Below are 14,101 nucleotides of genomic sequence, written 5' to 3'. Positions count from 1 at the left end.
TGGAACGCACTACCCAGCGACATCCGCACCATCCCCCAACGCAGTGTGTTCAAGATGTCAGTCATCCCACATACGCTCGCTCCATGAAACTTATCACCCATTATTCCAGTCACTGTTGCTGTCGCATCCACTCGTATGTCGCATCCACTCGTAGTCCACGTCCACTGATGTCGACCACGGTAGCTCTCTTGCTACTGTGTAATAGTGACATGTACCCAGCCAATGTCTCTGCTTCGTTCAGGGAATTCAGAATAGGAAGTCTGCTGTACCACCCGCTCTTTTCTTTACTTTTAAAAGCGATTATTTGTAACATGGAAATTTGTTCCTTGGCTCCCCATCTGAGTTCTTAAAGCTATTATTCATTTTCTGCTGCCCCCGGTTATTTCTTTTACTAGTATTATTATTTTCTTTGCCTTCTCTTTCTTGTAATTGGGCAACTTGCCCGTTAGAATCTGCGAAGTAAAATAAACAACAACAACAACAACAACTGCAAACAGGATGTCGTGTTACAGTGTGTGCCGCTTATCGGCAAGGTTCATGTTCAGATCATGACATCTCAATCCTGGAACATATTGACAGCACAATCGATCGAGTGTGACAGCAAGGCGCCAAGCGCGTAATTGCCGGGACATCAATGTGCACAACAGCAGTTGGCTTCAGAGCAGCAGGACGTTTCTAGCGGGCAAAGCCGCTGTTATGTCCCCTTGCGGACTAACATTCCATTACACTCATGCATTCTTACTGACACACACAAACACTAGCATTTGTAAGACATTACTCTAGGTCAGGTAAAGTAACAACAACAACCATATGCGAGCATGCGCAGTCAGTAGCAAACGGTGTAGTAGATATATAATGACTAACTTGCATACACAACAACTGCCCCCTTTCAAGAATGTTCCAGGGAATATTCTACCACAATTAAATACCTCAAAAATCGTTGAAGAAACACATAAAATAAGTTCATCAATCCACCGTACGTGAATTCTTAAACTTTGACACAACACTACAATAACATAATCTGACGCAGGAATCCGTCAGTCAATATTAGCAATACCAAGGATCTTGCACACTATTGTACATGGTAATAATTACTAGTTCGCTAAACAGTCCAGCAATGACATCAGGGAAAGGCTCAAAGCTGTTCAATCAGTCTATCCGGACGAACACTACGCCGAGACGAACGTCTAACAGTGGTTTCACAGGGAGTATTCTCGACCTGTGGTAAACCAACTTCAGGAGCCGACTGCTCACAAGGAGGATCCGCCTCAACTTGTACAGTAGCAGACTGTGGCGAGACGCTAGCCGGAAAATCACTGGCCCGTGACGACTCTCCTACGTCTGACAGCACTGGTGACGGTGACGTCTGATCGATTGTATCCAACAGTGGTTCTGGCAGCGATGCACTCAAGCTTGCCGGAACTGACCGTAGACGCAACTGATCTCGGTGACGCTTCCACAACACATCACCCACTTGTACTTCATAGTTGTAGTCACTGAGGACACGCACAATTCGTCCCGGGACCCAACGATTACCTTTGCCGAAATTGAGCGCAAACACAGAGTCACTCTCTGTGAACGCTGGCTTGACGCGATTGCCGTCCTCATAAGCCTTTGCTTGTTGACGTACCTGCGAGGGACGCAGAGCACTGAGCCGCGTGCGTGGCTGGCGTCCAAACATCATCTCCGCAGGTGTTCTGCCGGCATGGTTGGGTGTCGTGCGGTACGTTAGCAGAAACCTGTCAAGCCGAGCTTGCAGTGGTTCGCTCGTTGCACCCATTTCCTTCAACTTCTGCTTAAACACACCCACATAGCGCTCAGCAAGTCCATTCGTAGCCGGATGGCCTGGAGCCGTCAGGGTGTGCACAATGTCGTTGGCACGGAGGAAAGCCTTGAATTCCTCGCTCGTGAATTGGGTTCCATTATCTGAAACAAGATGCTCCGGCAGACCAAACACAGAGAACACGTGCCGCAGAGCCGCAATAGTGGTTGCAGACGTGGCATTAGACATTGCAATTACATCCAGATACTTTGTGTATGCATCCACCACAACCAGGAACATCTTGCCCATGAATGGTCCTGCAAAGTCGATATGCACCCGTTTCCATGGACCGTTTGGCCATGACCAGGTTCCCGACTTGGCAGGTGGACATTTCGCACTTTCTTGGCATTGAGCACATGCCTTGACTAACATTTCAATCTCTTGATCCACATTTGGCCACCATAAGTACCGTCGTGCCATTTGCTTGGTTTTGACCATGCCAAAGTGCTCCGTGTGCAAATCACGTACCAATACCATTCTTAGTGATTTGGGTATGACAACTCGTTGTCCCCACAATAGGATACCATCTTCCGCAGACAGCTCATCCCTCTTATTGTGGTAAGACCGAAACGATTGGGGTACTGAGCTAGGCCAACCATTCACCACATAGTAGAGCACCTTAGATAGCTCAGGGTCACGAGCTGTTTCCGATTTCACTACGTCTGCTTGATTATCGTATCTTCCTCCACTAGCAAGACACGAACCGTAACCATTTCCTCTGCAGACGGACTGATATTCTCACATGGTTGCCTAGACAGGAAATCCGCGTAGACATTTTCCTTGCCTGGCAAATACTTGATCTCATAATCATAGCCAGCTAGCATTAGTGCCCATTTCTTGATGCGAACTGATGCAAGTGTAGGAACTGGTTCGTTGTTTCCCAGTAACTTCAATAGTGGTTGATGGTCGGTTTGAAGCGTGAAGTGGCGCCCTAGCAAGTATTTCTGGAACTTCGTAACACCGAAAACCACAGCTACGGCTTCCCGTTCGATTTGTGCATAACGCGATTCAGCCGGTGTCAATTTCCTTGACACGTAAGCAACCGGCAAAACATCACCATTCGTTTGCCTTTGCAATAGTACGGCACCTAGACCCATTGGAGAAGCGTCCACCTGGAGTGTGACTGGCTTCTTGACATCGTAGTGTGCTAATAGCGTATGCTCACACATTGCATCTTTCAAGGCCTGGAATGCATCTTCCTCTGCCTTGCTCCATTGCCATTTCATTTCTTTCCTGAGCAGGTTGTACAGTGGTGCAGCAATCTCTGCGAACCGAGGTACAAATTTCCGTTGAAAATTGGCCGCATCCAGAAAAGAGTACAATTCATTCACGTTGTTAGGCGGCTTTGCGACTTTCAAGGCATTCACTCGATCAGGCGAGGGTGCGATTCCCTGCGCGGTTACCTGATGACCGAGGTACGTTAGTTTATCCGCCATGTAGCTGAACTTCTTAGGATTGAGCTTGAATCCTTTCTCATTTAGGCAAGATAGCACTTGATCCACATTTTTCTCATGGATCTCCTCATCACGACCAGTACACAACACATCGTCGATGTAGCCCCCGCATCCTGGCAAATCGCTAAGGGTTTCTTCCATTACCCGTTGGAAAATAGATACGGCGCTGTGAAAACCAAAAGGGAGTCGTTTGTACTGATACAACCCCTGCATGGTATTGATCGTGGTGTACTTCCGACATTCAGGTGCTATCTCTAGCTGGTGGTAGGCTTGCGACAAATCCAGCTTCGTGAATTTAGACCCCGGGCCCAATTTGTGCAATAGCTCCTCAAGAGTGGGTAGCGGGTATTGCTCGCATTTAGAATGCAGATTGATAGTGCCACTGTAGTCACCACAGATTCTCAACCCACCTCCTGATTTCTCTACCGTGACAGTGGGGGAGGCCCATTCTGAATGCGTGACTTTCTCGATTATACCATCTGCTTCCAATTTATTCAGAGCCTCAACATAGCTCTCCCGAATTGACAGTGGTACCGCCCTTGCCTTTCGGTAAACAGGGCTCTCATCAGACACATGCAATTTCACCTGCACGCCTTTCACCTTTCCCACTTCTGAGGTGTCGAACAACCCTGGGTATTTCTCAATGAATTTAGCGCCAGACTTTTCGACCTGGTGCACTTCGAAAATTGATTTCCAGGGGAGTTTGAACAAAGCCATTGCATCTCTGCCCAGAATAGATGGACGGTTTCCATTTGTAACCCTCACCAATAGTGTGTGCAATTGTGTGCCCATTCGGAACTCCATTTCCGCTTCCCCGAGACAATTAATCACATCTCCAGAGTAGGACACAAGGTTGATACTGGATTCCATCAGGTTACTCAGCACACCATTGCATTGCAAGAAATCTGCGCTGCTGAGAATCGTGACAGCACTTCCTGTATCAATCTCCATTTGGATAGTGGTACCCATTACATCTAATGATACAGTGTACGGTAGTCGCCCCATTGCATTTACACTATACATGGTGACATCGGGTTTACTAGCACATGGAACGAACTCACCAATTTCTTCCGCGATGTGATGGACGGTTTGTCCAGACTTCTTCTTGCGGCAAGCTCTCTCGATGTGACCCACCGTACCACACGCGTGACACTTCACACTCTTGAAGCGGCACTGTTCCGGTTTGTGACCAGCCTTGTCACACCGAAAACATTTCTTGTCGTGCGACTTGAAATTTGGAGTTGGCTTGCTCGTCGACTGGCGCGAACGAACGGCGTGGACGGACTGCGCCGTCAATTGTTCCGACTCTCTCGATGCAGTTTCAAAGGCTGATGCCATCGTCACAATGTCCGCCAAACTTGAGGTCTCCTTTGCTTTCAACAATATCTCCTTCGTAACACTCATCGACTTCAACCCACTGACAAACTGGTCTCGGAGTGCCCTGTCCAAATACGCCTGAAACTTACAGTCCATGGCTGCTTGCTTTAGTCTAGCTGCATACTGTGTTGCTGACTCTCCATCCTTTTGACAAATCCTCTGGAATCTATGAGTCGCCGCCAACACACTGACATTAGGCTTGAAGTGCGCTGAAAGCAATTCTCCGAGTTCCTCAAACGTTTTCTGCGCTGGTTTGTCCGGCAGGCAAAGACTCTTCAGAATCGAGTAGTTCTCAGCAGAGAGTTGACTGATCAGGACAGCTGCCTTTTTCGTGTCCGCCGCTCTCTCCTGGTCCGCGGTTGCCCCAGCTGCGACTTGTCCAATACTGTTGGCGATAAAATAAAACGTGAGTCTCTCTACATACTCACGAAAATCACCTTTTTCAAATATTTCAAGCTTCGATCGCGACATCTTCGTCTTTTATCTTCGTCGCCAAATTGTTATGTCCCCTTGCGGACTAACATTCCATTACACTCATGCATTCTTACTGACACACACAAACACTAGCATTTGTAAGACATTACTCTAGGTCAGGTAAAGTAACAACAACAACCATATGCGAGCATGCGCAGTCAGTAGCAAACGGTGTAGTAGATATATAATGACTAACTTGCATACACAACAGCCGCTGAGGACATATGTGCCCTGCATGGCCTCACCCAGCATGTGGCAGAACCAACCCGCGGAAACAACACTCTTGACCTGATAATGTCCGACTTCCAGGAGCCAGTGGAGGTAGATGTGCTGCCTCCTGTTGCCAGTTGGTAAATCAGATCACGCTGTAGTTGTTGCCACATTCCGCGCTCGAGTGCAGCAAGAGAAGCGCACCCACAGAACTACTTGGCGCTACAACCAAGCAGAATGGAACTGTCTCCGCTCCCACCTTAGGAATACCAACTGGTCTGACATCATAACGGATTACCCGGACACTTCTTGCCAGTAGGTGACTGCCACGATATCCAACGCCGTCGCCCAGTTCGTTCCGTCAAAGGCAATGACCACCAAGCCATCGGATCCAAAGTGGTGGACCCCGGACTGCACGCGGGCAATGGCCATCAAAGACAGGCATTGGCGGTCCTGGAGGCGCTCCCCCCAGGACGTCATACTGAAACAACAATTTGTGACGTCTGTCAATGAGGTTGTTGCAACCCTCTTCCGAGCCCGTCAGGCTAAGGAGGACAGCCTACGCCGCAGTTTATCAAACGGGTCCATGCACAGCAAGCAGTGGTAGACAAAGCTCAAGTATGCAAGTGGCATGGGGCGCCATACAGATATATACTGATTGCTGACGCTGATGGCCACGAGTACGCAACAAGTGCAGAGAAATCGGAGGCATTTGGACGCTTCTTTGCAAAGAAGTGTAGCATCCACGGCGACGATATCTCCGCTGCTGATCTCCCTCCCCACGACTTGCCCACATCCCAACCGATCAGTACCATTCACTTCCGACCTGAAGCAGTGCGTCGAGTTCTGGCTAGACTGGATACGTCAAAGGCATCGGGACCGGATGAAATATCTGCCCGGGTGCTCAAGGAGTGTGCCTAAGAACTAGCTTCACCACTGTGCCAGCTGTTTTCCCTCTGCTTCCGGCGAGGCATTTAACCCAAGATGTGGAAAACGGCAAACGTGGTTCCTATCCACAAAAAGGCTTCGCGTTCTGTGCTCAAGAACTACTGCCCTGTTTCGTTGCTAAGCATCATCTCGAAGGTGATGGAGACTATTGTGAACAGCCAGGTTACAAACCATCTTGAACACCATCAGCTCCTCACCTCCCACCAGTTTGGTTTCAGGAAAAGTTTGGGTACATCTGATGCTCTGCAGGCTCTGCATCATGACTGGGTTAATGCTGTCGGGCGAAATGGAGCAGCTTGTATCCTTGCTGTTGATATAGCTGGGGCATTTGATCGCGTGTCCCATGTTGGTGTCCTCCATAAGGCACGTAATGCAGGAATCACTGGGCCACTCCACACATGGCTGTCGTCGTACCTGCTGTCATCACGTTCATTACGATGCTTGGTGGGTGGCTATACGTCTACCCAGTACCCCATAACTGCTGGCGTTCCCCAAGGCAGCATACTCGGCCCGACACTATTTTTACTGTACGTAAATGATGCACCCTCTGTTCTGGTGGATGATGCCCAGCTTGAAGCATACGCAGACGACACCACACTTTACTCCATTGTGTCGAATGGCAGCGCGGCAGGTGCAGCGCACTCAATGCAACTGTCAATCGATCGGCTGCATAACTGGGGCCAGAAATGGAAGATTGCATTTGAGCCCACCAAGGCAATGACTGCAACGCTCCGAAGAGCTGACTTACACCTCCCACCAATCATATTTGTCGGAATACAAGTCCCCAAGGCAAACTTGATCACCCTCCTAGTCGTCCTCTTTGACCAGAAGCTGTCTTTTGGGGAGCACCTCCGGTCTGTTACAATCCGGGCAAGGCAGCGACTTGGTCTTTTGCGACCGTCAGCTCATCTTCTTCCTCCAGCTGGGCGCATAACCGTGTACAAGGCATTCGTTCGCCCGCGGCTGGAGTACGCCCACTTATCTGACTCGTCGGTTCGGATGACCAACCCTTTGTCTCGGAGAATCTTGTCAGGGGATGGCTCCATCCGTGACTCGGTAGTGTTAATCAGATCGGCCAAGAGAGACGCCAAGGCATCTTCTCGACGTCATCAGAAACTGGAATTCGGTGCGATATCGGGCAGTGCGTCGGAGTCGCTACGACATGTCATAGACGTCGCGAAGGAGAAAGGGTCGTCGAGCTGGCTGACGTGCCGTCCACTTAAGAAATATCATTTTAATTTAACAAAGGGAGAGTTTTGGGACGGACTCTGCCTCCGTTACGGATGGACACCGGCCAGGGTACCGTCACACTGCTCTTGCGGCCAAGAGGCAACTGTCGCGCATTCCCTGTCGTGCCCCTATGGAGGGTTTCCCTCCATTAGACACAATGGTATTCGGGACGTCACGGCCCGGCTGCTGGACGAGGTGTGCACCAGTGTGTCCATCGAGCCCTTGCTGCAACCGCTGACGGGGGAGCGTCTTCGCTACCGGACCGCAAATGTGGAATAACGTGCCCGGTTGGATGTCGCTGCCAATGGTTTGTGGGGCAGTCGTTTTGAGCGTACACTTATTGATATACGGGTTTTTAATCCTCACTCACGCTCAAATCGATCTGCACCACATACTATTGTGTATCAGCGACATGAAAAAGAAAAGAGAAGGCACTATGAGGAGCGGGTGAGGCAGGTTGAGCAAGCCTCTATTGTTCCGGCGGTCATGTCAGCCAGTGGCGGAATGGGTCCAGCATCAACAGCACTGTATAAACGAATTGCTCATCTGTTGGCGGAGAAGAGGGGTGAGCATTACTCTCATGTTATGGCATTTGTTAGATGCAGGATTTCCTTCAGCCTTCTGAAGTCCTGTATCGTGTGCATTCGCGGTTGTAGGCGTTTAAATTTTGGTTTGAAATTTGCACCCTCCTGCGGAGCCCACGCTGCTTTGGCAGTGGCGGAGGCTCGCTTGCCGACGTAACCGTCGGAGATTATCATGAACAATGGACTGACTAATTATTCACTTGTCCTGTCTTTATAAATAACATGTTATTGCATATGTTCTTGGTTTAGTTTTTGGCCTTTTTCGTGCTTTGAAGTTAATAACATTTTCCTCATCAAAAAAAAAAAAAAAAAAACTTATCTGGACTTATCTCCTACTGATGTTGCGCGACCATTCTTTCAATTGACAACTGATAACCATCAGAACATGGCCATGTACTGTTTGATGTAGGAGATCTCCAAAACAGGTTCGTTGTTCTGGAAATGCGTAGGGGTACCTGGCATAAGTAGGATATGACCCTCGTAGTCGGGTTACACCGTACTCTCATATAAATCCCTCCTGCTATCGCAGTCGGGATTTATATTCAGCCGATATAACATTCTGACTCGGGCTATATCCTCTACTTAGGATAGGTGCTAGCTGGGTGGTAGAGTTGTTGTTGTTGTAGAAGTTTATTTAACGTCGCACCACAAGTCTACACTGTGTCCGTAGAGTAGTTGCCTATGTATTGTATTTTTTTTTGTATTGTATTTTATTATTTTACTTGGGCATTCCCAACAGCCCCTAAGGTCTTCTCACAGGGTGCCCAAGATAATGAAATTGTTAAGTTCCTGGCGAAATGAATTGGGGATATGATTTGTGCGAAGGGATTCGGGATGCGCATTAAAGCGGTCAGCACCAAGGAATGAAATAGATCTGTATCCAGCTTGAGCTTGCACAATGGGTAAGGAAAGGGAATAATTGACTTGGCCGCGGGTTACTCTGTCTGTGTGAGCGCAGTCACGGCGAAGGGAGAACATGTCAGAGAGGAGTGAACTGCAGATATTGTGAATGCAACGGAACACGAAGAATATGGACTTAGTATGATATCTTTTGTCCAAGCTAATTATGTGGTATCGCTCAAGCAAGTATGATGTCCGCGTGAATGTGTCATGCTCAAATATGCATCTAAGTGCTCTCTTACTTATGCGCAGCAGCTGATCTCTCACCTTGTCAGCGAGGCAGTGGACGTAGGCAGTGCTGGCGTACTCGAGCTTGCTCTGGACTACTGACAAGTAGAACTGCCTTCTGGCCTGGACAGCAAGGTTCCTCCTTCCACGTCGAAAAGCACCTAGTTTCTTTCCCATGTCTTCCCTGAGGGAGTTAACGTGGGCACTGAAACTTAAAGTTGAATCGAGAGTCAGTCCTAGATACTTAACTTCGTCAGACGGGGCAATAACAGTCGAACCACAGACAATGCTCAGGTTAGGTGGGGGATGTGAGCGTCTGCTGTGGATCAGTAGTACTTGGCTCTTGCTGGAGTTCAGGAGCAGGCCGCGATCTGTGAGGTGCTGCTTAACCACTGAAAAATCGTCTTCTAAGTAAGACATGAGAATTCGTGGACACTTTCCAGAGGCATACAGGGAGGTGTCGTCTGCATAAAGAAGGCATTGGGAACGCAATGGCAGAGTGGGGACAAGTCGAGTGTAGATGCTGAAGAGGGTAGGGCCTAGGACGGAACCCTGGGGAACGCCCCTAGTGCAGGTTCTACAGTCACTTGTGGTTCCGTTCACTTCTACGCGTTGCTGTCGGTGAGACAGATACGACTTGAACCATTCAAGAGCATTTTCACGGATCTTCAGATTGTGAAGGTCATCTATTAGCGTTTGGTGGTGGACGCGGTCAAAGGCTTTGCTCATATCGAGCAGCAGTACGGCCGTATAGTCTCCGGTATCCATGCTTCTCTGCCAGTTATTGATGGCAAGTGTTAAAAGGTCCTCAGTACTGTGGTTCCGCCTGTATGCAAACTGTTCATTTGGAATTGCTCCGGGTGTGATGTCCAGATGCCGCTGCATTTAGAGTACAACCGCCGGATACATCTGAGGGGTCAAGGATGTGTTTGAGAGCTGCAGACGTTACCCTACGGTCAAGGTGAGCCAGGCTAGGTTGGCGTCTTCGAGAGAATTGCTCGTGTGGCTGTTCAAAGTTGGCTCTACTAACACGGACAGAGAGGCCAATAAGATGGTGGACGGACAGGCCATCGACGCTGTGAACAAATGTACTATGAAGAGACATGGGAGAGGAAGACGGAGCAGCCGTTGTCATTGTTGTCGGTATGAGTGCAAGGTCTAGGCATGACTGACTAGGAACTCTGGTGGGCTGTAGTATGACGTTTTGTAAGCTGTGGTCAGCGCAGAGGCCTTGTACATAGCGGGCGTTTGGGTGAGGTGGGACAGAGAGCATGTTGACATTGTAATCACCGAGGAGGAGGATGTCCGGACATGTTGCGGAGGCCATCTGCACGCTATTGTCGAGCTGCTCCCAGAAATCCACATGGCTGTCGGGAGCGCGGTATACGCAGCCGATGGATAGAAATGGATTCGTTCGGCTATGGGTGTGCAACCCAACAAATATGGTCTCTAGCCTGTCATTTACTTGAAGTTGCCTGGATTTCAGTTGTTCCTGCACATACATGGCAACGCTGCCACCCTTTCTGCGATCAGCTCAGTCCCGGCGATAGAGAGTGTAGGCTGGTATAGCAAGATCGCAATTCATCACAGTAGAGTCCAAGCATGTTTCACTGATTGCTAGCACATCGATTCTGTACTTGTACATTATGCAATGGATTTCATGAGTTTTATTTCTTAGGCTACAGATGTTGATGTGGGCGATGGTTAAGCTCTTGATGGGTGAAGACGGACAATCAGGCACTGTTTGACGGGATGGATAGTTACAAGGATTTCTTAAAATGTTATTTGCTGGGTCAGCGACGACATCTGTTGCTCGGAGATGAGGTGAAGTAGCTGAGAGGGTGTGTTGCTGGTGATTACTTGGACACCCTGATGAAACCTATTGTGTTGCTAGCTCATCGATTTCAGTTGCACTGTATGGGGTGCCATCTGGGTTCAAAATCTCACCATACGGTAGCGAGCAACGGATCTCCTTTTGGCGGAGTTCCTTATACCTAGGCAGGGCCTGTCGTCTAGCAATCTGCTGTTGCTTGGTCAGGTCGTTGTTCACGTACACATCTTGATCCTTCAGTTTCAAATCCAGACGTTTACGGTACACTGACCGCTTGCCCTCGTGGCTTTTCATGCGTAGCCTCACTGGCCTGGCCTTGTCCTGTACGGCTTTGCTGGCGGAACCAATGCGCTCTGCAGAGAGTATTTGGTCAGCACTAATCTGGAGGAGCTGCTCACATCTGGATGACAGTGCTACGCTGTCCTCATTGTCCGCTTCGGGGATGCCCCTGAGAATAAGGTTTTCCGACCTCTTCACCCTCTCTACCTCCTCTGCTATGACCTCGGCAAGCTGCGTTGCACTGTGGCTCCCAGCTGTCTGCGACGCGTTTCCACGTGGTGCATTGCTTTGCTTTGCACCGCACTCCTGGTACGGTACGCAGGGTCATCATCTCGAGTACGGAAAGTCCTCTCCATCTCCTCCAATCTCACTTCAAACTTCGTCAGCTTCTCTCTCAAAGAGCGATTTTCCGCCATTACACTTTCTAGCTTCAGGGAGATTTCTTGAAAGATGCTGTTTACTCTCATGCTTATATCCTTCTGCTCCCGCAATATCTCGTTTAACGTGCTGCGCATTGACGCAGTGTCGTCCTGTTCCGCCTGGCTCCCGTTATAACAGGTGTTGTCAATTTGCTGTCGCAGGCCGTCAGGAGGCGAGCGATCCGCCGCGGGAGACTTTCTGCTCAACCTCTCAGGAGTTTGGCGAAGAGAAGACAACTTCACACCTGTAACTGCTACTGGCAGCCTGCTCGGCTGACTGGCTGGCATGCTGGGGGAGAACAGGGGGGGACTTTGACCAGAGCTCAAAAACCTGCAACCAGTTCCTACGTCACAAATGCTTGTACCTATGTGGAATTGTCTCCGCCAAGTTTAGTTGTTTGCCGCTACGCACGATAGGTTACGTAATAGATTTAGATCGATAGTTGATCGAGTCCATGATCCACGAGAAATTTTTGCAGATTATTTTTTTCGAAAATTCAAAAATACAAAAACACAATTTTTTCACAATAGCCTATATATATATGGGCCGTTCAGCAAAATCCAAGAGACAAGAAATGCTAGAGCGTAGCTTCGCTGAAGCTGGCTGCGACATGAGCATTGCTGAAAAGCGCGAGAGTTCGCCAGTACAAGGGTTGTCCCATCGTTTTCGCTTCCCGGACACAGACACACCACATGCACGTCCACTGCCGAAGCCAGTCTTGCTTCCCGAGACATTCGGCAATCAGCCAGGCCAAGATTTCAGTACACACATGAGGCATTTCGTCCACACATGCGAGCTTTGTGGGTACGACGACGACCAAAAGCTACGGTTACTATCTGCTCATCTTGTTGGTACAGCTCACAAGATGTTTACCGAAATCCTTACCCACACGCCTGACATAAACTTTTCCGACGCAGTCGAGGCACTTCATGTCCCTCTTGAGCCGCCCCAGCAAGCCCTGATACACGAGTCCAGTCTTCGCCAACGATTGAAGCTGGCGAGTGAAACTCAATACGGGTATGCCACGAAACCCGTCGAGCCTATCCAGGACAGCAAGGGCCACTGCTTGATTCCATGCTTTTGCAATTATTTATTGATGGGCAGGCATCAAAATATTTGCGCTTGGCGTTTGCATCACCTCGCCCCACTGATTTGGATGCGGCGGTCCAAAAGGCCATCGAGGTAGGTGCGCACGAGCAGTGCCGCACCGTAGGTCTACCTACCGAGTAGATTCTACGCACAGCCCCCCGTATTTTCTGCTGCTGCCGTGGCTCCGGAAATGAAACCCAGTCGCACTGCTCATGGTCGTGACCCCTACACAACAGTCGGTCCACTGCATTTGAAAGCGGAATCTGAGCGAGACCAGTTGGCTTCGCTTTTGTCGAGAATTTGATTCTCGTCTCTCTGCTTTGGAGGCGAAAATGGAGAGCTTTAGCCTGTATCGCCCCAACCGACCCCAGCAAGACCATGTACGTTTGTTGCTCGTGGTGCTGGTGCGCCTAGCCGTAGTCGTGGCCAGAGTATTTCCAGGCCTGTCCGTGGAGTGTGAGTAGTAGGCAACGAGCGGGTTCTGGGCCAGGGGGCGCCCGGGTCCCAAAAAATGGGGTAGTATTGAAAAATGGGGTACTAATAGTACCCCATTTTTGCGGTGAAAATTATTTTTGGCCCGGTTTTTTTGCGGATAAAAATATGTGCCCGGGGTGCCCTGACCCCAAAAAATGGGGTATTATTGAAAATATGTGTTGTGCACATGTGGGTTTGAATCTCACTTTTTTGGGCCACCTTGCCCCGGATGGGAGTGGGTATAAAAAGTAGAATGTTGAATATGGTGTTTATCATGAAGTTTTTTCCGTGACCTACCCCACCTCCCCATGCAATTTTTCAAAAATGGTCCTGCTCGCACACACGTCAGAAAGGTCAGTTCTTGATAGATACGATACATGTCATTACAAAGAATAATGGAACGAACAGTGAATATCGCAATGGAGTGGAGGAGAAAGGTAGTACAATTCAGTTCTTGTTGTCCTGATTTCATCAAGCTGGTATTGGATGAGAGACCACAAAGTTTACTCTTCGAATACGTGTGAGGATGGATTCACCCATGATCTCTTCCGTGACACGCAGTACGAGGTGGAGTTGTCGGACGCTCTGATGTGCACCAATGGTTCCACCCAGTCAGCAATGGAACTGTCAGTCGACGACCTCCTTTGCACCGCCATCGTGTCAACAGTCGACTCGGGTAATTTGGAGATGAATCCATCGTCGCCGATGTCGATCGTACCAACTCGCACACGAATCCGCGTTACTCTTGTTGCAACGGCACGGAGTTGAACGGCCTTGGTAC

General features: G+C 49.3%; 1 protein-coding gene across 1 annotated transcript; it reads right to left on the bottom strand.

Annotated features, from left to right (window-relative positions):
* Positions 1-1,135: 1,135 nt before the first annotated feature.
* Positions 1,136-2,299, bottom strand: LOC135810624 (uncharacterized protein K02A2.6-like). The gene has a single exon (XM_065324117.1). It carries the CDS (start codon positions 2,297-2,299, stop codon positions 1,136-1,138), a length of 1,164 nt encoding a protein of 387 aa, XP_065180189.1.
* Between the last annotated feature and the right edge of the window lie 11,802 nt (positions 2,300-14,101).

This window comes from Sycon ciliatum, chromosome 2, assembly GCF_964019385.1.
Source record: "Sycon ciliatum chromosome 2, ocSycCili1.1, whole genome shotgun sequence".
NCBI classification, from domain to species: Eukaryota; Metazoa; Porifera; class Calcarea; order Leucosolenida; family Sycettidae; genus Sycon; species Sycon ciliatum.
The sequence above is the reverse complement of the archived record's forward strand: the minus strand, read 5'-3'. Positions and strand labels throughout refer to the sequence as shown.

What these genes read in the sequence shown, in the direction of transcription:
- LOC135810624 (XM_065324117.1), bottom strand. Translation starts at nt 2,299, where the DNA reads ATGGTATTGGTACGTGATTTGCACACGGAGCACTTTGGCATGGTCAAA.